The sequence below is a fragment of the Anomaloglossus baeobatrachus genome, chromosome 6 (genome assembly GCF_048569485.1).
Source record: "Anomaloglossus baeobatrachus isolate aAnoBae1 chromosome 6, aAnoBae1.hap1, whole genome shotgun sequence".
Taxonomy (NCBI): domain Eukaryota; kingdom Metazoa; phylum Chordata; class Amphibia; order Anura; family Aromobatidae; genus Anomaloglossus; species Anomaloglossus baeobatrachus.
The window spans coordinates 482,721,437-482,745,726 of NC_134358.1; the positions used below are offsets into that span (position 1 = coordinate 482,721,437).

Below are 24,290 nucleotides of genomic sequence, written 5' to 3' on the forward strand. Positions count from 1 at the left end.
CACTGCAGTCTTGCAGCGCTGGGGTCCTGGGTTCAAATCCCACAAAGGACAATATCTGCAAGGAGTTTTTGTATGTCCTCCCTGTGTTTGCATGGGTTTCCTCCCACACTCCAAAAACATACAAATAGGGAATTGAGATTGTGAGCCCAATGGGGACAGTGTTGCTGATGTATAATATTCATTCATTTATATAGCGCTATTAATTCCACAGCGCTGTAGAATTAATCGCGCTATATAAATGAATAAATATTATTATTTTCCCACAAACAAAGTAAATATTAAAGTTCATTTCAATGAATAGATCTTGGAATAATAAGTTCAACAAAAAAATGTATTCCTCTGCTGAGATAATTTTATACACTGAAGAGCAAAAGGGTAGCAATTAGGGATGATCGAATACCTCAAATATTTGGCTTTGCGAATATTTTCTGAATACCTCGCCGCTATTCGACTATTTGATGCACAATGTAAGTCTATAGGAAGCCCGAATAGTTGTTATTCAGATTTCTCCATAGACTTACATTGCGCATCGAATATTCGCGAATAGTCGAATAGTGGCGAGGTATTCGGAAAATATTTGCGAAGCCGAATAATTGAAGTATTCGATCATCCCTAGTAACAATGTTTTAAACTTTGAATATGAGACTACCTTCATTATATAGACAATCATCTTGGCTATATCATACATAAATTTGACTTCCAACTATCTTCATAAGAAGTGTCAGTTTGAGTTTGCCAAAAAGTACAAAAAGTGTCAAGTAGAAGATTGGGAAATGCTTGATTTGGAGCGATGAGACAATAGAATAGACTAGACTTTGATGGGTATAAATAGTTCTGGAAGAAACAAGGGAAAAAGGGGCTAATAGATTGGGAAATTGAAGAAACTGTCAAGTTTCGTGGAGGAAATATGAGGATATGGGGTTGTTTTACAGCCAAATGCATTGGATACTTGACCAGGATCGATGTTGGTCTCAATGCTGACAAGATGAGTTACTTCATACACTCAAGTACTATGAGTATGAAAAGGACGACATAGTGTTCCAGCAGGACAATGATCCGAAGCATACATTAAGATTAGTGAAGAAATGAAGTAGAGGGACTGGATTGGCCCCTACAGTTACAAGACCTCAACCCAATCAAACACTTGTGGGTAGATTTGAAGAAAAAGCTGTATATGAGACATGCTTGAATCTTATCGAGTGCATGCCTAGAAGGATTCAGGCAGTATTGAAAGCCAAAGGTGGATTTACAAAATACTAACAAAAAATAAAAAATACAATTTTTATTTTTAGGAGCAAAACAGTAACAATGCAGTGATATGACAAGAATGTGCATAATTAATCATATGATAAATAGTTGCAAGTCTAATTTATATATGAGATACCAAGATGATTGTCTATAAAATGAAGGTCGTCTCAGATTCAAATATGAAATATGGAGTCTACAAATCAAAAGTTCAAAACTTTGTTACCCTTTTGCTCAGCAGTGTATATGTGTCCTGCTGTGTACTGTGTAATGGTCATGTCTGACTATTCAGAGACATGATCTGATCATACCACATCTCCTGGACAGGGGAGGATGCAAAAGAGGCAGGGCAGATCAAAGTATTGTAGTGTGTCTGCGCGGCACCTCAATGTCGGCTTGTGTGTATGACATAGAACTCGTCATCCACATTAGCTTCAGAAGGAGGACAAAGATGGCCAAAAGAGTAGGCGCGGACCCAGAGAATGGAGACGCCCATCTGACCAGTCTGCTCCGCACCGACCTTTAGGTGAGTATTATAAACATCCGGTGACAGGTTCCCTTTAACGTTAAGAACAATAGCAGAGGAGTGACAAAACACATCAAAAATTGCTAGAGAAAAAAGAGAGATTCTGCATAATTATTTAATAAAGGATGCTAAAATAGACATGTTAGATGAGTTGTTTAGTACTTTTTAACTTAAAGGACTAATTACAGTTTGAAGAAACTTTTACTTATTTTTATGATGTGATAATGTAGCGCCCCTGAAGCCATCAGGAACTACAAGGTACTGCATCCTGTAAAAGTTGCAGTGCCTACCCCAAGGTACCCAGAAGATCAGTGCCGGTAACAGCAAAACACATTTTAATCCCTGTTTTCCCCATTCCCAAAGACTGGTGACAGACTAGGGTTGGACCCAATGGATGGCCATCTAGGGGTGGAGCCAATCCAGTCCACTAGACGACAACCAGAGGGGAGGGGTCAGACAATCAGTAAGTGGAAGTGAGAAGAGACGGACGTAACCGCACTGACAGGAGAGTGTAACGGTGACCTTAGGGCCCAGGCGTATGGTTGACGGTGGAGTATGGTGGAGTACTCTCAGAACCATAGCACCAAAGGGGTACAGAATCCTAGGTCAGGCAAATGCTCCAGGCAGACCTGATAAAATCTGCACAATGAGGGGATCATCCAGGACCTCACTGACCGTAAAGTTTGGGACACAATAGCAACGGGAGAACCGGGGAACAAGACCAGAGAAACCGTCCCCACAGGGTTCAAGCTACCTGTTATACGGACTAAGACTGAACGACCCCCAGATGCTCCAAGCCACGGGACCCACCAACCAGAGACATGTTCAGGGGAAAGAAGCCACCAGGTTACCACACCGGCACTGGAACTAAGGGGACAAACCTGGTATTCCAAAGGTGGCCCCCCGTGTGATGCGATCAGTGAAAAGGATTTACCATATTTTATGTGCAGCAGTCCCTTGCTCAATATCATCTTGAGATAAATGACATGAGCTTATTAATGTGAAGATCTGATGCAGGATGATTGTGTAATAATATCTTCTCTGTACAGTTATAAATCATCTCATTACTAACTAAGAACTTGTCTCTTTCTCTCCGATTCCTCAGGTGGTGCACAGATCCTACAGGCCCCTCTCGTATCAAAAGATAGAGTTTCACCGGCTGGGAGGGTGGTTCATAAACTCCCCCGTCATAGACCCCTGCACAGGACACAGTCTGCTCCCCTTCCCCAGAATACCCTGGCACAGCTTGTCATTCAGCAGCAGCATCAACAATTCCTTGAGAAACAGAAAAAGTATCAGCAGCAGATTCAGATGAACAAAGTGAGCAATTCATATGTGAAAATACTCATGTACTGATTGATGTTATTGTATCATTTATGCTGTGATACAGTCATTTTTATGTCATATTCAACGGATACAATGTTTATACCAGTGGTGTCAATAGAGCAGAGGGGAAGTGTCAAAATGGGGCTTTATGGTTGGGGCATCATGGCTGGTTGCCACTTTTGATTATGAATGTATTCGTCTATCAGAGCTAAGGGAGAAACTGTGAAATAATCGGATCAATGGGGTCTTATCCGATGAAAAATAAAAATATATTATCAATAGTGCGCTCACCTTAGTGGGCTAAATATGTACGGCTGCTGCAGAGGCACATGTGTACAACAAGGTAAAGCGTGGATACAAGAGAGTAGAGAAAGGGCCCGATCTCTGCTGCCGTGGGAAGCCAATATCAGAGAATCCAGGAGACATCAAAGGGCACAATCCGGTTTCTATTCAACGCGTTTCAAGCTGCCTCGCTTCTTCATCAGAAAAATAACCACAATTGTTGGTTATTTTTCCTGATGAAGAAGCTAGGCAGCTTCGAAACGTGTTGACTAAAAAAATGGATTGCACACTTTAATGTGTCCTGCAAGCTTTGATATTGTCTCTCCACAGCAGCGCAGACCGGGCCCTTTCTCTACCCTACTCTATCAGAGCTAGACATATCATTTCTAAAAAATATATATATACAGATACCCAGGGGTCCTACACATAAAAAAGCTCAATGCTATGTTAGAAAAAAAGACCTTTTTTTTACCCTTTTACATCCTCATATTATATTTTTATGATATCTTTTATTAATCAAAATCCCCACAGATTTGTAGTTGCTGCCATGAGTCGCTTATTGCTTGGTCCTCTCTTTCCGGGTGGCATGCACAATCATATATCATCCATCATGCAGGTGATTTTTTTTCTGTATCGGGCCCCCTCTAATGTATATGTCATAAAAAGTGGAGTCACATACATAAGGGGAACAACACCTATCTGGAGCCACGCTTGCATTAATTTGCATTCCAATTCTTTTAACTATAAAAAATTAATCTTCATCTGTATACTCACTTATCATAAGTGCCTCTTTTTCCCAAAGTAGCTATGGTACAGTATGTGCTGACCATGAACTGGAGCAGCTCCGTATAGTCAGACATGACCATTACACAGTACATAGCAGGGGCACATAACATTATTTCAGCACAGGAACATTCTTTTTTACACATATAATTGAGAAACTTATTATTATTCCAAGATTTATTGATTAATATGTATTTTGCTCATGGGACAACCTTTAAGGGCACATTCCCACTGGACTGGATAAACACGTAGCATACAATGAGCTGCAGATTTGCTTGTTGTGTATTATAGTAACAGCATTTGGATGAGATATCTCAAAATCTCATTGCAGAAAAAAATCCACAGTATAAATTGATCAGCGCCGTGAATTTTATATCCATTTTCCATGCAAAGAGATAAGTGGGGAAAACAGAATCTTACAAATTTTACTTTTTTTTTCTGTTGAAAAAAATCCACTTTGAAAAAATTCTGTGGAACCATACCCTTAAGAATAAATCCAATTCTAAATGTGAAATTCCTTTTAATCCTGATGTAATAAGTTGAGCAAAAAAAAAACTTCCCAGGAGTTCAGCGTGTTCTCACCACTAGAGGGCACCTGATAAACCTCTTTGTATCTATAATGAAATCTACGCTTTACATTGTCTTCAGGAAATATGTGCTTTTTTTTTTTTTTTTTTTTTTTTTGTCTGAATATATTTAATAGATTAAGTTTTTTAGGTTGCACAGAACAGGAGCATGGAAGTAAATAAGAATAGAAAAAATTGACAATCAAACGTGAAATGAACAAAGAATTTTTTTATACTTTTTAAAATAATTAATTGTCTTTATTTTCTAATCTGTAAGCACATAGTGATTTTCATAGTGTTGTATATATACAGTGTAGACACAGTGGATTTTTTTTTTTACCTATGGGATCCACTCTATGTAAAACACCTTGAAATCTGTGCCTGCAATGCAAATGGTGACATTTCATCCGAGTGTGGGTGGAAATAGTTTGCCTGACTCTTTTAAATATTAATGTTTGGAAATCTGAACTGCGCCTTTCTATTTGGAAGGCAGATTCCTGTCAGATTGAATTCATTTGTATGCAGGGGGACGGCTGCCTTTTCCTTGTAGCGTAGTGATTAGCCACATTTTATTTGCTCTGCTACATCACAGCCATAGATTTCTTTTTTTATATTATTTTACTTATGGATATTGTGCTGAATCTGAACATTAATTAAAGGGAACCTGTCAGGTGCAATATGCGCCCAGAATTTCAAGCATTTCTGGGTGCATATTGCAATCTTTGCCTAACCGTCCCTGTATACACTAGCATAGATAAAGAGATCTTTAGAAAAATTATTTCTATAGATCTTTTATCTTATGCTAATGAGCACGGCGACTAGTCCCATCGGTGTTATATCCCTCGACTAGTCCTCCCTCTTAGCATGTTACCAAGCCCACAGGGATGTACTAACATGCTATTCAATGCAGCATCACCAGCAGTGATGCGCGTACCTATGTTCGCTGTGGCCTCGCTTCCGAATGCCGGGCACTTCTGGTCATGCGCAGTATAAAGCCAGGTGTACACGTCCCGGCTTCAGAGAGGTCTACTGCGCATGACTGAAAGTGCCATGAAGAAGAGCGGTCACAGGTACGCATATCACGCTGCATTGAATAGCATGTTAGTACAACCCTGTGGGCATGCTAAGATGGCGGACTAGTCGGGGGATATAACGCCCTTGGGACTAGTCCCCGTGCTCATTAGCATAAGATAAAAGATCTTTAGAAATACTTTTTATAAAGATCTCTTTATCTATGCTAGTGTATACTGCGACGGTTAGGCAGGGATTAGCAATATGCACCCAGAACTGCTCGTGGTCCTGGGTGTATATTGGACCTGACAGGTTTACTTTAAAGAAGTGCAGAAAACAAAGGCAAAGTATGTACAGAGGTGTTACAATTCAAATGGGGTCAAAGAAATGCTTCAAATTTACTGTACAAAAATAGATGGCGGACTGAGCCAAAACTAGCTGCGGGTATGTCCTGATTTGTATTATCAGTACACTTTTTTTTATGGCTCAAGCAAGGAAAGGGTTTACTTTAATATAAAGTTGTTTTTTTTTAATTAAAAAGTATAAAAAAGGTTAAAAAAAAAATACATAATGGCTAAATTACTGTATGTTAACCCTTTCACCCCTGGACGATGTTCCGTTTTTCTTTTCCGTTTTTTCATCCCTTTCTTCCAAGAGCCATAATGTTTTTATTTTCCCATCAATTTAGCCTTAGGAGGACTTGTTTTTTGGAGGATGAGTTGTAATTTTGAATGACACCATTCATTCTGCCCCATATCGTACTGGGAAATGTGCAAAAAAATTCCAAGTGTGGTGAAATTGCAAAAAAAAAGTGCGCTTCCACAATTGTTTTTTTTTTATTTACCTTGTTCACTATATGGTAAAAATGATCTGGCAGTATGATTCACCAGGTCGGTAAGAGTTTGTAGATAACAAACGTGTATAGTTTTACTTTTATCTAAGTGGTGAAAAAAATTAAAAAGTTTGTCAAAAATAGAATATTGCTTTTTGCACCTTTACCGGTAAAATTCTCTTTGTTTGGGATCTGGGGCTCAGTGATGGGTTATTTTTTGCATCCTGAGCTGACAATTTTTAATTATAACATTTTTGGGTATATGTGATGTTTTGATCGCCTGTTATTCCATTTTATTGCAATGTTGTGGCAACCAAATAAATGTAATTCTGGTGTTTTTGTTTTTTATTCTCATTATGCTCTTTGCCGATCAGATTAATTGATTTTATATTTTAATAGATTTGTCATTTTTGAATTCGGCGATTGCAATTATGTGTATATTTCAATGTGGCAAAAGAAGAGTGATTTGAACTTTGGGGTGGGGGGTTCATATTTTCTAAAGCTTCTTTTTTTACAATTTTTATTGATTTTACTAGGGAACTTTATGCCTGCATCACTGTGAACATCATAAATGCTAACCTTCTGTGAGTGTCGGCGCTCTGCCAGCATTCACAGGAAGTTAGTCATGGCAGCAACAGAGGTCATCCTCTGACCCCACGCTGTCATGGCAGCACATTGGCACCCCATGATCGCATCACAGGAGCGCTAATGGCGGCAGAAAACAGAGTAATCCCCACCAGTGCGTTTCAGAGTTTGATAGCACAATCTAAGGGGATCTAAGGAAGTCCACCCACGCCTGTGAGCTGCACATGTTTGCTGATCAGATCAGCAGACATGTGCAGGGAAAGATGCGGGCAGACCGTGCAAGCACATATTACAGGGACAGACATGGCCAAGGACGTATATATATACATATAGGGGTTAGCAAAAAATACATAATGGCTAAACTACTATATGTTAATGGGGTTTTGCCCACAAAAAAAAGCTCATTTTAATCTGTAGATCTTGGAATAATAAGTTCTACAATTAGATGTGTTTAAAAAAAAAAAAAAAAGTTCCTGTGCTGATATAATCTTATAAATATGTCCCTACTATGTACTGTGTAATGCCTCTTTCACACATCAACGTAAAACACACATGTGTTTCATGGTCCATGATGTAGGTGCGTATTTGTGTGTTCCATGTGCCAAATGACATCCGGATAGCACACAGACAGCATGATCTGGTATACTTACCTGTCTACAGCGCTGCTGTCTCCCGAGCTGCTGTTACGTCCAGATCTGCAGTGAGTGCATTCAATAAGCAATAAGCATAATGAGCAGGCCTGGAAGTAACAGCAGAGGCAGAGACAGCAGCACTGGAGACAGGTAAGTATACAAATTATTTATTTTTATGTGACCTGTGTTTTCTTCAGTACATATCACACTGATGTAAGCACAAAACCATAGTCAGCTCACCCCTCTTCACTCCCGGACTTCAACCGATGCAGGGAACGCCCTGGCCCGGGCGGAAAACAGCTTCAAAAAAGGCAGATATCCAGCATCCAGGAGAGTAGTAGATTAAAACTTGCTTTTATTAGACAAGTAAAAACAAAATAAAGTCCAGTAAGCACAGAGGCACAGATATTATGCGTATAAACCAACGCGTTTCGACCAGAGCGTCTTATTCATGGCAAGAATAAGACGCTCTGGTCGAAACGCGTTGGTTTATACACATAATATCTGTGCCTCTGTGCTTACTGCACTTTATTTTGTTTTTACTTGTCTAATAAAAGCAAATATCACACTGATGTCACACGGATCGCATCAGTGTGTGTGGAAGAGATAACACCACATCCATGTCATCCGAATATATGGCTGAATACAGTATTTAAGGCCAGGCTTTGTGGAGTGGAGGCGCTGTGAATTATGTACAATTAGGGTGTATACCCCCATTGCTAGGCAGAAAAATTAATAGGGCCAATTAAGGGCCACTCGAGTACCTATCTAGGGTTGCACCATAAACGATTTTGAGAAATTTTTTTGCACCGCTATTGGTAACCTTTTGTATTTATTATGTGTATTATATCAATTTTATTTTGTGCATCTCTGACTTTGTTGCATTCATTTAATTTTAATGTTTGAAATAAAATAAGATTTAAGGAGTCTACTTTATTTCTGTGAAATTATTAAATCTACTGTAAGGCTGGGGACACACGGGGACTACTGCGATCCACTTGCATGACACTCGGCTCGTGCTGGCAGTACAGCAGAGCCGAATGTCATGCGTGTGTCCTTGCAACTGAGGTCCGTTCGTGTGAGCAGACCTCAGCTGCCGGGGGCGGGCCGGCACTCAGGAGGGGAGGGAGGGATTTCTCTCCCTCTCTCCTGCGTAGCCGGCTATTGCCATTCTCGCACTGCACTAGCGGTACACCGGTGTACCGCGAGTGCAGTGCGTTTTTTCTTTCGCCCCATTCACTTGAATGGGTGCGAGAGAAAGAGTCTCGGATTACAATCGCAGCATGCTGCGATTGTTTTCTCAGTCCGATTAGGCTAAAATTGGTCCGAGGGGAATGCGATGTTTTATCACACTCCACTCGCACTGTTTTTCTCGCCGTGTGGTTTAGGCCTAACTCCAAGCTATCTATTCTGTGATATTATATGCTCAGCTACCATTACAAGCTTTTCCCCTATATGATTATGCCAATATATTGATTTTATACCATTTTTAAAAGGGATTTAAGTTTTAAATGTCCCATAACCAAAAACAAATCGGTAGTAACTCACACAGTCAGGGGATCAGGATTGCCAACTTGACTTTTTATTTTTTCTGGTCAAAGCACAGACAGATAATATTTTTACGGACAAATTGGAAAACCATAATAAATAATTGAGTATAAGTGATCCATGTCTACAGCCCATAATTCTGATATGAAGACATCAGCTGCATTTTCTGTGAACAATAAAATGATATTTACAGGAAAAATAATCTGAATATGTTTCCTCAGCTTCAAAAAAATCACAAACACCTTAATTTTTTTTTACGGGCAGAGTAGAAAGTGCTTTATTTTTACAGACTGTCCAGGAATATCTGGACGGTTGGTAACCTAGTTAACTCTAGTGGCTGTAGGGTTTGCAGGAGCATCGGAGTCTTGGATCCTAGCAGGTCTAGAAGATCTCTTTGGCTCCTATAGGAATGGTAATACAATAAGACAGTTTGGGGATCTATTGGAGATTTTGCATTGGGGCTAATGAGTACATGTATCGGATAAGAATAATTATTTTGGTTTAGCTTTTTTTTTTTTGCTAGCCGTCAACGCTACAAGTCACCGGTTTTTAGACGTCTAAAGAAAAACACAGTCCATCCACAAGCCACACTTAAGTACTGTCTGTTCTGCACTGTAATACTAACTTCAAAGCCTGCTATGTGAGAATTGAGCTGATAACCCTTGCCATAGCTGTTTCCTATTAAAAGTCTTTTTTCTTACAGCTTCCAGAGACTCTTGTGTTAACTCTTAAACTGCACTTAGGGGGCTGCCATTACGTCAGCGTTTACTACTCTGTTAACTGAACACCTACATTGCAAAGGTTCTGAAATGTATTTCATTTACAATTGGAGCCCTGGTCTGGGATATACTAAAGCAGTGATGTACAAATGACTATTTATGAATCATATAGTGATGCCTCCAGATAGAGTACATCACATTTTTTTACTTTATAGATTACTGTCTTCCTTGCTGCCTTCATATTGCTTAATAGTCCTGCAGAAACCGTGTATTGCATAGTCTCAAAGCCCAAAGACTAAACTTCCCCTATATACGTAACTCCCACAGTTTATAGTGAGATAATTTAAAATAACGTTATTTATTTAAGTACTGTTTATGGTATTCCTAACTTCCTAACTATAATCTTTAAAGTGGCTTTGAAGCTGGTAGTTCACTTTAAAAGTTAATCCTGATATGCAATTTTCTTAGCAAATTATCTATATCTGAATTTACCATTCGGATCCACCTATTTCGTAAATGCCCTGAGGTTTGCTACGATTCAGCAATTTGGCCACCACAGCTCACAAGACAGGCTTATTTATATAAATAGCACAAAGGAAGCTGGACTAACAGACAAAGAAATTAGATATTCCGCCATCAAAATGCTTCCCCACCATCTGAGATCACCATAATGTAGGTTCAGAAACTTTGACTCAACCGCTAGGTGACTTATTGGACTTTTCTTGCTGTAGTTTTGGTAAAGCTCCACTCTAGCGGTGCTTTAAATTTAAAGGGTGCTTTACACGCTGCGAGATCGCTAGCAATAGCTAGGGATGTCGTGCGCGATAGCACCCACCCACGTCTCTGTTTCGTCATGGGGGTGATCGCTGCCATAGAGAACAATATCGCTACGGCAGCATCACACGCACATACCTGCTTAGCGACGTCGCTGGAGACACCGAACAATGTCTCCTTTAAGGGGGCATCAATAAGCGGCCGCCCAATAGCAGAGGAGGGGCGGAGATGAGCGGCCGGAACATGCCACCCACCTCCTTCCTTCCTCATCGCCGGTGGACGCAAGTAAGGAGATGTTAGTCCTTCCTACGGTGTCAAACATAGCGATGTGTGATGCCACAGGAACGACGAACAACCAGCGGCATGCACCACCAACGATATTATGAAAAGGAGCGACGTGTCAACGATCAACGATTTTTGACGTTTTTCCGATCGTTGATCGTCGCTCCTTTTAGTCACACACAACGATATCGCTAACGGCACTGGATGTGCATCACGAACACCATGACCCCGATGATGTATCGTTAGCGATATCATTGTGTGTAAAGTACCCTTAAGTCCCCTGCCCCCTGTCTTATACTTACCCTCTGGTGTTTCAATCCTTTTTTGAAGCCGCTCTGGTCCCAAGGCACCATCTTTTTCCCATAATCTCACTGGCTGTAAGTCAGAAGTTACGTCATAAGCTCTGAATGCAAGTCTATGAGAGCGAGATCAAGGCTAGAATGAGGCTTTCATAGACTTATATTGAGTTGTGACCTCTGGTACACTACAGAGCTCATTATTGAGAAGAACATCAGATCTGCAGCAGGTAAAATGGTGAATTTTTTGAACACTACAGCAAAAAGCCCAATAAGATATATACCACTTCAAGACATTGTCCACTACTATTACATTGATAGCCTATCCTTAGGATAAGTCATCAATGTCTGATTGGCTGGGGTGCTGGTTGTTGGACCCAGGCCAATCAGCTGTTCCTGGTCCTAGCGGCGGTAGCAGCAGAAAGCCGGAAATGCTCAGTTCTGAAGCTGCTCCATCTTTTGTTAGTGGCCGTGGCCGGGTACTGCACATCTGCCTCCTATTGATTAGAATGGGAGGTGGATGTGCAGAACCCGGCCCCAGCCTCTATCAGAAGATGAGGTAGCTTCGGAATGAAGCATTTCAGGTTGCCTTCTGTCACCGCCGGAAATGGGAACAGCTAATTGGTGGGGGTGTGGGGTGTCGGACCCTGGCTGATCAGACATCAATGACCTATCCTAAGTATAGGCCATCAATGTAAAAGTAGTGGACAACCTCTTTAAATCAGGGTTTCTGTCTTTACTTTATGCTACCCTGAGATTCTAAAGAATATGCCTGATGAGTTCTTTTAAATAGATTTCACCATTGTACATTTATAAAATAAGCACAAAGTATACAATCAATGTATGACAGTTGTCATGCCTTGGACTCGCATCTTTCTAGAGAACAGCAACCAAATCACAAACTGCTACCAGAGCAGGGGTCGTTGTGCATGCGCGGCCCTCTCTATTCATTTATATTGGAACGCCCAAAGTTTATGCTACTTGCCATCAAAAAGCAAAATAAGATCTTTTTAGTGTGAATATTCATGCAGTTTCCCATGTTGGACACTCTATTTCTGCTCGTCAGACTTGCACTTATGTGGCCAAAGTCATCACACATGCTTACATATTGACTAACCTAAATATTTTTTTGACATTCATTTCATAATAATGTGATTCATTTCTTTTTTTTCAAGATGCTCTCCAAATCCATTGAACAACTTCGCCAACCCGGAAGCCAACTAGAGGAATCTGAAGAAGAACATCACAGTGATTATACAATGCAAGAAGAACGAGTTTCATCCACTGGAAACATAAAAAGTCATAGCAGTACTGACCTCAGAACTGATCACCTAACGTCCGTGAAGGTTAAAGAGGAACCACCAGACAGCGACGATGACTTTCAAACACATCCTAAATCAAATCCAGAATCAGCCTTTATACAGCAGGTAACATGCAAAGATTTTCACCCAAGATTTGGTATTAAATATCTCATTTGAATTTTGGACTGGTTAAGAAAATTAAAATGAATGCAAATTACCATTGTCCCAATAAATGTTTCCCTTTTTTTATGTATTTTATTGTAGAAGAAAATTTTAAATTGTACAACTGTACAAATGTAATTAAACCATGAGATTACTAATATATTTTGGTCTCTAGTAACGTTCAGTTTACAAATCAGTAAATGCTCTTCTAGTATCTCCTTCACAATGCTATTCCAAAGGTACAAAATATTCAAGTTTAAATTCACTGGGGCACATTATTTACTCACCCTCCATTTAAAGGAACACTTTAAGAAAAGTTGTCTAATTTGCCTAATTAAGAACCAATGGTGGAAATTATGCAGGGATTCAGAGAATTCCACAAGGAGAACCTGGGGTCATGCACCGTCCCCTGAGGACCTGCCCTAGACATTCATAATACAGTATTTTAATAATTTGACTTGGTATTAAGCATTTTTGTCACTTTTTTATGCAGTTTTATCACAAAACCTGAATGTTTTCCTTGTCCCAGCAAAGCAAATGATAATCCTGAAGCCTCATGCACACTTCGCTTATGTTTTACTTGCAGTTTTGCGTAAGAATTAAGTTTGCAACATGTCAAAATCTTTCAGAGTTTTTGCTGCAGATTTCACCCATACTAATCGGTAGGGGAAAATTTGCATTAAAAACACATAAAAAAGGCACATATTTTACATTGTGTTTTTCCTGTGAAGAGATACAGACATTTTTGTACCAAATACTTAATGTGTGCACATACCCTTTGCTGTAACTCCTTATCAACACTTGACATATACATATACCCATCATTAGTGAGTGCTTTTTTTTTTTCACCAAGACGGAGATATCTTTCATGGTCATCTCATGAGCACAGCCCACTGTATGCAGAGCCAAGCTCCAACTGCCATCATGGATCAGGATTATAATGTCAGCAATAAAACACCTTATATGCCATGATCAAAAGTGTCACAGAATTTAAGGCGTTTGACAGAGGGAGAAGGCTTCCTCTGTCAGACCATTGACCCCTTGATATGGGATTGCAGAATGCTTATGGGTTACTATTACATCCTAAAGAGTAATGATGACCCTCAGGTGTGCCATCAGTATCTATGTTTAGGTCTTATAGGAGGCATGGCCTAATAGATTGCCTATGTAACTCTGACAGGCCTGCACTGCTCACTGTATGCAGAACCAAGCTCCATAAAACACCTTATATGCCATGATCAAAAGTGTCCCAGTATTTAAGGAATTTGACAGAGGGAGAAGGCTCCCTCTGTCAGATTATTGACCCCTTAATATGGGATTGCAGAATGCTTATGGGTTACCATTACATCCTAAAGAGTAATGATAGCCCTCAGGTATGCCATCAGTATCTATCTTTGGGTCTTATAGGAGGCATGGTCTAATAGGTTGCTATGTAACTCTGACAGGCCATAATGCTTTGGAAAATCAAAGCATTATACCATACCATGTATTCCAAAGCATTGTATGTGCGATTCCTGATACAAGATTCCTAGCAGGGCAAAAATTAAAGTAATGATATTCCAACAAAGTTTCAGAAACCAAAAAAACCAACAAAAAGGAGAAAAAATGTTTTAATTAAAATTATATTTTTTTTAAATGGCTTGTCATGAAAATTTTAACTTATTTGCATAAATTAATACTTACACCACACAGTATATTGTGTTTAAATAAATAAATAATTAAAACTACATCTCAGTCCATAAAAACAGCGTTCAATAAAAACATTTTTTATGTTTTCAGGACAGTTTATCAAAAAATCACTAACAGATATTTTTTACAGCCACATTGGCAAACCATAATAAATCTTTATGATTAGAAGTGATACAGTCCATAATTCAGATATCAAGACATTCACTGTAAAATGATGATAATTGCAGTTAAAATAATCTATATGAGTTTCTTCAGCTACAAAAAAAATCATGACCGCCTTCATTTTATTTTTACCGACAGGGAAAAAAAAACACTTTATTTTAACGAGCTGTCCTGGAATTTCTGGAGGGAATGGTATGAAAACAAGCCCTCATATAGCTACATTGAAGAAATAAGAAAATATATCTCTCAGAATACAGGAATACAAAAATAACTAATATTCTATAAAACATATTTTAATTCTGCAAAAGTATGTTAAGTTTGTTATCACTGCATTTATAGCAACTTGTAAAATAAAGTTAACTTAATATTTTAACTGCAGAGTAAACAGTGTAAAAATTACTGCTTTATTTTTGGCATCCCCCCCCCCCCAAAAAAAAAGAAAAAAATAATTCTATTAGATGAAGTGTAAGTGCCCCAAAATTGTGGTATTGAAATAGTTTGGTGAAAAATCAAACAAGTCATATAACTGCAGCAACAGAAAAATAAAAAGTTCATGGCTCTAAATATGAGGATGAAAAAATGGAAAAAACAAGCAAACAAAAACCTTGGCCATTAACTAAGACTAGTTGTTAAAGGGGAGCATAAGATTTGTATTCTGCTAGCTGTTATATTTGTATTCTGCTAGCCAGCTGTTGCTGGAAACAATTGCAGGATATTTAAAGGTGTGGTCCACTACTCTGCATTAGTAGTCACATCAATGTAAAGCTCATAGAGAAGGCTTTTCTCAAATACCTTGAGTGTAAATTCTGACTCTGATAGGCGCTATTGCGGTCCACTCATCCCCATCACGTGACCCCCAGGCTTCGTGACCTCTGAGGTCCAGTGATATCATGTCAACTTCCAGCTGACCCAACATCACCGAGGTGGGCCTCAGTTTCCATGAGGAACTAGGCTTTGGGCGGAGTGTCACCACTCATCACAGCCCAGCATCTCTCCGTCACTACAAAGTGCCGCAAGCAGGAGTGATGCTGGGCTGTGACGAGCAATGAAACTCCGTCCGCAGCCCAGTCACTTGCGGAGACTGGGGATGCCTCAGTGATGTCGGGTCAACTGGAAGTTGACGTGTCATAACCGAATCTCAGAGGTCATGGAGCTTGGGGGTCACGTGATGGGGATGAGTGGACCGCAATAGCACCGCTCAGAAGCACGATTTACTACACAAGATATTTGAGAAAATCATCATTTGGATATGAATGAAAACATTGATTTTTAAGTTAGAGAGCAACATATTGCATTTGTAAAGATATGGATGACATTATTTCAGAGAAAAACCTGACCATATAAAGAGTTTGGGGGGTTGCGGTGGATTGTAATGGTAGAGTTCCTTTAATTAAATATTTAAGCCTTACTGTTAGTGTATGAAGCATTTATTCCTCAATGCTACATGACTAGCTGTATACATACCAACTCCATATGAATTTTGTTATATTTCAATAATCCACATGTATGTTACCTGTAGCGTGGCGGGGGGTGGTAGTCTTGGGTGAGGGATTAACTTCAGACACCCTGGGACACTACGAAAGATATGGCCCTGGCTGTCTGTGTGGACTTTGTGGATGCCCATGCAGGCTGCATTTGCCTCTGATGTTAGCTGGCCAGGACCGGATGACAACTTGTTTCCACAAGAAGACCACTAGTTCACTTTAAACAACAGTATTTTACTCAGCGGCTCATCTTCATCACCAATTTTATACACCAGATAGTGGACTTATGTCTTCCATCACATTTCAAGTCTACAGAGCATAGTCAAACAGAAAGGAGACAGCTGCATATTAATTATAGCACTGAAGGGGGCTTTACATGCAACGACATTGCTAATGAGATGTCGTTGGGGTCACGGAATTTGTGACGCACATCCGGCCTCGTTAGCGATGTCGTTGCGTGTGAAATGTACAAACGACCGCTAATCATCAAAATTACTCACCATATCATTGATTGTTGACACGTCGTTCTAATCTCAAATATCGTTGCTGTTGCAGGACACAGCTGATTCGTCGTTCCTGCGGCAGCACACATCGCTATGTGTGACACCGCAGGAACGAGGAACAACATCGTACCTGCGGCCGCCGGCAATGAGGAAGGAAGGAGGTGGGCGGGATGTTCCGGCCGCTCATCTCCGCCCCTCTGCTTCTATTGGGCGGCCGCTTAGTGACGCCACTGTGACGCCGAACGAACCTCCCCCTTAGAAAGGAGGCGGTTCGCCAGGCAGAGTGACGTCGCTAGGCAGGTAAGTATGTGTGACGGGGACTAACGATGTTGTTCGCCACAGGCATAAATTTGCCTGTGACGCACAAACGACAGGGGTGGGTGCGATCGACAGCGACATCGCTAGTGATGTCGCTGCGTGTAAAGTGTACTTTAGACTTGTGGAACAATGACTATGGGATTATAAACATGCATTACTGCTATGAAAAACATGCAAAAATTGAGATACTTAGCACACAAAAATGGCCAGTTTCACGTGAGCCCAACAGCCAACGGCAAGGCAACTTATTTTTGTTGGGTCCCTACCAAACTAACCTCTCTTTGGGTTAAAAAAACACAATTTATCAGTGTATAGGAACCTGCAAATAGAGAATTAAAATCACCTGAGGCTGAAGAGCAGGATAGTTCAATCAGAAGGCATGACCCTCTAATCTAAGAAAACTGATGGTACATCCTACCTACCTTTTTCTTAAACTTTGTTTGATACTATTGTATGAGTGCCAACTCTCAGAACCATTATCACAGTCTAGGGGCTCCTTTACTCCCCTTTTTTCTTGGCATTGAGAGGTTTACAAATCTTACATGCTGGATATTGTTTACTTGTTTTTTGTACACAATTTAATGTAGATGATTATTATATAGTTTAATATCCTAGATGTTGTTAATATACTGTATGCTTTTCTAACTCAGCAGTGGCTTTTACGTTGAACCAATAAATGTACTAAAATGAAAAAAAAAATGTGATGTATTTCGACTAACCTGCTCCAGTGATGTCACTGTCCTCACTATGAACAATCACAATATGCCTTTATTTTAGGTTAGGTCTGATTTTTCATTTGAAATTATAGCAAGAATAACAAAATAACAATTTCATCCCTTTTTTCTATGTATAGCACCGCATTTTTCACACTCAAGAGGAGAAATTGCAGCCTGCTCGTATTCTTTAATTGGAGGACACTATTTCTCAGTTTCTTAAATTAGAACCACTCCTTAAAATCACAAGTCTCTTTGGAATATATTGTCCTTTCTCCCTCACTTATTCTGAAGATTTCAGCTACCTTGGTACATCAAACTCCTGCTGACGGCAGCAAGTACAAAGAAAGCTTCTTTTTATAGAGTGGAGAACTTCAATGGATTATCTACCAGCACTTACACCTGTACCTTTAACCTGAAAAGCCTTCATTTTGGATCTACTCTCTCTTCACAATGACTATTTCCGCATGACTTGACATTTTCATAATAGCCTTTACATTTTATACCCTTTGTGTGATATCCGCCAAATCATTTCAGAACATGTGACCAGAGCGCTCTGCTTACACTGGCTTATACAGTACGTGTACGTCACAATCCTTATTTTCCTCAATGCTAACAAAAAAAAAGATTATATTTGACTATTTATAGGACAATTCTAAATGGTTTTATTTATACCTATTTATTGTCATTGAAAACATATGTTACTTATACTTTTCATGTATGCCATCGTTATAATGCATGATTTCTTAGACATATGCAAATTAATATTGAAAAATAGGAGTCTCGGATAAACCTTTAGGCCTCCTTCACACATTAGTGATTGTGGTATGTATGTTGCTGTTTTTACATGTACCAGAATCACTGACATACGCAGACCCATTAAAATCAATGGGTCTGCACACACATCAGTGATTTCTCACTGACCGTGTTTCCATGCGGCGCACACGCGTGTCCGTGTGCTCCGCACAGAGACAAGTCCATTTTTCTCTGGCATCACTGATGTCACTCGGACCACACAGTGGTGTGATCCATGTGACACGTACTAGAGAAAAGACGTATCTTTGAAATAAAATGAATGTTATACAGACCTATCTCCAGCTTTGCTGTCTCCGGCCGCTGCTCTCTCCTGCTTCCAGGCCGGCTAATTATGCTCATGAATATTCACTGTACCACGATCCGTAAGTAACAGCAGAAGGGAGACAGCGCGGTCTGAGACAGGAGAGCCAGAGACATCAGCACCACAGACAGCAGGGCAAGGGACAAGTCAGAATAGCAGTGCCTAATTCTTGTGTGCTATCACGGATAGCACACGGAGAACACACATGTGCCAAAATCATGGCACACAGAGGGCCAAATGCATCTTTAGCACATCAATTTAAAACGTGTGTGCTTTTGTCTGACGTGTTTTTGACTGATGTGTGAAAGAGGCCTTATTAAAACAGATGTCCACTTTGGGCAATTATATTTTGCTAAAGGAGCTCCCTTATGATAATTTACAGATAAACCTGACACTGTTTTCCTTCAGCACAACCACAGGTAAAGTAAAGCATTAAAAAGCTCTTATTTAAACTGAAGCTATCATCAGAAAATAACTCATTATTTAAATCAGGTTTTTCAATTGATTTTTTTGTACATATTTTAGCAATTAGGATTTTTTCGTTTCAAAATCTTTATTAAAAATGAAAAATAGAACCGTTACAATTTTTTTCCCTGGCCACTGGGACATTTTTAGATTCTATTTTTTATTGTTTCAGGAAACAACACATGTACATAGCCACAATGGTTGAATCCTAACCCCATCTTTTGTATTGAGCCTGTGCAAAGATCATTATGAAGGGAGGGGCAGGATCATCTCTGACATCGCCTATTGTGACTGGTGAAACGTGTTATTATCTGTTTATAAAGGTGTTACCTGTCATGGTATTTCTGCCTCTGAAATTATCAAGCAATGCTGTAAACTGTAAACTGAGAGAACAAGAAGTATGAATCTGAAAAAGTGGCCAGTGTAAAAACTGTAATATTATGTTTTTTATTTTTTAATAAAGATTGTGGTATGCTCCCTTCCCCCCCAAAAAGCTGAATTAAACAGATAATGTTCTTATTATAGATTCCCTTTAAAACAATGGGTTGGCCATGTAAAACACAGACATGGAGGCGCTTCCAAAGGGAAATACATTCTTTGTACACCGTCTTCTCATGTGACAAGCCAATTTTAAAGGGTAATGAGCATAGGACTTATTAACTAAGAATTTCCAAATATATTTTTTGAAATTGGGTTTAGCCATCTAGACATTCATTTTTTATAAGTTTTTTGTTACTATCATTAATGATTACTAGTCTAGACATTTTGACAGGTTTAGCCAAGAATATGTATTTTGGCTTTTTTTTTTTTTCTGAATGTAGAGTTGAGTGAGTACTTAAACTGTTAACGAGTACTGTCCGCTGCTCGCATATTCATTACGAGTAGCATGCGCAATGTAAGTCAATGGGAAATACTCGCTAAGTAACGAGTAACCTGAAAGCCGTACTATTCGCTATTCGCATGAAAAGTACGGCTTTTGGATTACTCCCTACTTACTGAGTATTTCCCATTGACTTACATTGCGCCCACTACTAATAACGAATATGTGAGTAGTGGCCCGTACTCGCTAACAGCTTAGCGAGAACGAATAGCTAACTACTCGCTCAACACTAGCTGCATGTATTTGTACACAATAATAACTTCTTATAGTCAATACCCAAGGAATAGCACATCATGACTAGATCTGATGGCATCGACTCATATGACCCCAGTCTTGTGAACTGCTGAATATCAGCTTAGATCCTTGCTGTCTCTTCTGATTAGATGATGAAAAGCAATGTCATTAGTGCTGCATATAGCAGCGTGTGATATTCCGCCAGGCCACCAATCAGCAGAGGCACCGGTGGTAGGAAGAGGTTCACAGGTCTTCTGTCCATCAGCCACTGATTACTAACAGACCACTATAGTTGGCGATGAACCCTGGGCCTGCAAATTGTGTTGCTCATCTCTAACTATAACAAATAACAATTGGTTTGGTTACCTGTATTTTTAGGCGTATTGATTACTGCAAGTTTTATATGACCTAATGGAGTAGACCCTACTATCTAATTTGTGTCCAATATATATGTCCATTTCAATGTACTGTAAACTCCATGTATAAAAAGCAAATTGGCCCTACTAAATCTGATCAGTGTAATTAAAAATCATAATAAGTAGAGATGAGCGGACCCATGGAAGTTGGGGTTCGACGAGTTCAGTCAGACTTTAGATAATGTTCAATTTGGAACCGGAACTTTACCTGAACCTAATCCTGGAGCTCGAACCCCATTGGATGTCAATGACAGGGCAGTTCAGCTCTCCACCCATATACAGTCAACAAACAGAGCATTTCCAGGGGGCAGCAAATGTTTTTTTTAGGCACAGCATCCGAAAATATTGGTTTAAGCCTCCCCTGAAAGTAGCTCTCACTGGGCCGAGCACTGACTATATTTGAGTACCCTGAAGTCAGATCGAGTGGTTAACATACACACTGAACCCAAACTTGGACACTGAGATTTTTTAAAAGTCAGTGTTCGGTACAAACCCCAAACTTTACAGTTCAGGTTAACTCATCTCTGATATTCATCTATATTAAGGATGTGGCTTAGTAGCTCAGCTTCAAGATAATACCAAATTGTCAAACGTTTGTCCTGCAAGCAAATTAATTGCTCAAATTCAGAGGTAATCAACTTTTCCTATAATGGATGTCACCAATGAAGAGCTTGACTCAATCCAGCACCGCACATTACCGTCAATGTCATTTGTCCCTTATTTGCAATGCAGGAGTGGTCATCCATGTGTGCTCACTTTGTCACTGTGTACAAGACATAAACAAACAAGCTGTTTTTCGTTCTTTAAGGAAAGTGACTGTGCATATATGACATGCATTTTGTATAGTAAACAGATAAAAGAGGAGTTCCCGACTCCATCATTTGCCCATCACTGTACCAGTTGATAAAACGATTTCCAAATATCAGAAAGTGTCTTAAAATGGCATTTTTTTTATTATATTAATTTTTGTAAGTGTTTTGTAGTAATGCTTTAGCTTACATAATCTTTAAGTCATTTTTGTTTTGCCTTTTTCTAAATAAAAAAAAAATATGCAGTATACCTCATTTATGAATTGTTTTACTGTTTATAGGCATACCCAATTTTCTGCAGAGAAAAATGCCTTGTGACTTACTGACATTTTTTTTACATTTCTGCATACATAAATGCCAACTGGCATGCTGAAGCTCGATCAAGGTTTTTTTAAAAAAATTATCAACTTTCATCATGAACAGTTTTGCTAGTGACAAAGCTGGTAGATAGAAGTCAAATATGGAATTCACGTATTTATATTAAAAAGCTGCTAATGTCAGAAGTACATTATGTATAGTAGTATGCAAACTTGTAGGTTCAGGCAAATACCGCATTTTTCGATTTATAAGATACACTTTCCCTCCCAAAAATTTGGGAGGAAAATGAGGGGTGCGTCTTATAATCTGAATGTAGTTTACCGGGGGTGGTGGAGAGGGGTCACAGGAGGCAGGAGAGATGCTGTGGATCGCGGGTGCTGTGCTGCGGGCTTACTGCAGGCGGCATTGGGCACTGTGCTGCGGGCGGCGCTGGTGCTGTGCTAGGCACTGTGCTGAGCGCTGTGAGGCAGGAGCTGCCATTCTGAAAATGTTGGCAGTGCAGACTTCAAATAAAGAAGTCGGCGTGTGCGCAGATGAAGCTCTTGGGTCAAGACATCATGTGCGCAAGCGCCGCCTCTGGCCCATTGATTTCCCTGCAGCGGACTTTTACGAAAATGGCACCGGAGGTGGCGCGAGCGCAGATGAGATCTCGGCTTGTCATTGAGCTGAGCTTCATCTGCACATGCACCAACTCTAGGCACCATTTTTTTAAAGCTCGCAGCATCGACAGTTTCTAGATGCTCCTCCTACCTCACAGTTTCTAGATGCTCCTCCTGCCTCACAGTGCCCACAGCAAGTATTTGGGACACTCGCTGCACCGCCCACAGCATCGCCTTACTCCACCACCACCCCTGTCTCCTGTGACCCCACTCCACCACTGCTATTGCCCCTCCTTTGGTAAGGCAGCACCGGATTATAAAACGGACTCCATTTTTTCACTTTTTTTCTCTAAATTTGGGGTGCATCTTATAATCCAGTGCGTCTTATAAAATGAAAAGTACGGTATCTTTGTCCTGGTAAGGTACACACAGACATACACATATTTATATATTATGAAAGAGATGAGCAAATGTTCTATAACACTGCTAAAATAGGTTTACAATTTTAAATACTTTTTTTTACTGTATGACTTTTCAGAAATACAATGTAAAATAATTAAAATAAAAAAACATTTTTTGGCTTTCTTAATATATTAAAAAAAATGTTTTTTTTATTTGCTTTATGTCAAACTGCATAAAATGAAATATACTGCTTCAAAACCCTTTGAGCTAACAAAAAGTTTAGCTTTTTTTAAATATTTTGCTCATCTCTAATTTCATAATTACATTTTTTTCATATTGAATAAGCTTGAATGTTGGATTGAATTAAGAATGTTTGTTTTCGTGTAAATAACAATATGAATCAAATGAAATTGAAAATTATATTTATTTTTTTGTTATTCAAACTTAGCTAAAAAAATAATCTTTAAATCATGACTGTGACGAGATAGCAACATATTTAGAGGTTAATCTAATTCAAATAACATTTTACTTTGGTACCCGTGTATATTACCATTTAATCCAATGTATTTATTTTCACCACTAGTGGTGATTTTTTGTTTTATTTTGTACATAGATTATGTTGGTATGTTTCATTTTTACTTTATGTTATTTTATTCTTTTCACAAATAAAGTTTTTGTTCCTTTTTTTTATTGTGTTCCTTTTTTCCCGGTGTTTGTGCTGAAATCTTTAAACTATATTTTTACTTCACTTTTTAAGAATATATACAGCAGAAGACTGAGGCCACATGGGGATTAGTGAGGATGCTCACATGACACTCGGCTCACGCTCCCAGCACAGCGGGATCCGAATGTCATGCAACTGTGATCCGAAACTGTGCTCAGACCACAGCTGCGGAGGGGAGAGCTGGCGCTGTGGAGGGGAGGACCAGCGCTGCAGAAGAGAGGGAAGGAGTTATCTCCTCAATTGTCGGCTGATGCGAAAATCACATTGCACTCTGCTGTAATTCGAATGCAATGTGATGTTTCTCTCGCCCCCAGAGACTTGTATGGGTGCGAGTTGGACAGGATCGCATTCCACCCGCAGCATGCTGCATTTGTTTTCTTGGTCCGATTAGGGCTGAGAAAAAAAATTGCTGATAGGAGCTACCCCATAGAGTGATATTGGTCCGAGTGGAATGCGTTTTTTTTACCGCATTCCACTTGCTCTGTATTACTCGCCATGTGTGTTTAATGTAAAATATAGATTGTGTTTTATTCTTTGTTTTTAGCACTTTAGAAAAATTGTATATATAGTCCTTATAGTTCACTAAA

The 24,290-nt window shown here is 39.5% G+C and overlaps 1 protein-coding gene across 3 annotated transcripts in view; it reads left to right on the forward strand.

Moving 5' to 3' along the window:
* HDAC9 (histone deacetylase 9) overlaps nucleotides 1–20,258 on the forward strand; it is a 980,770-nt gene extending 960,512 nt beyond the window's left edge. For all 3 annotated transcript variants that reach the window (XM_075315376.1, XM_075315378.1, XM_075315377.1), the window contains 3 exons: nucleotides 2,877–3,091; nucleotides 12,583–12,834; nucleotides 17,880–20,258. In XM_075315376.1, the coding sequence (XP_075171491.1) occupies nucleotides 2,877–3,091; nucleotides 12,583–12,834; nucleotides 17,880–17,933 (521 nt within the window). In that variant the 3' untranslated portion in view covers nucleotides 17,934–20,258. The remainder of the gene's footprint in view (nucleotides 1–2,876; nucleotides 3,092–12,582; nucleotides 12,835–17,879) is intronic.
* Nucleotides 20,259–24,290: the final 4,032 nt, after the last annotated feature.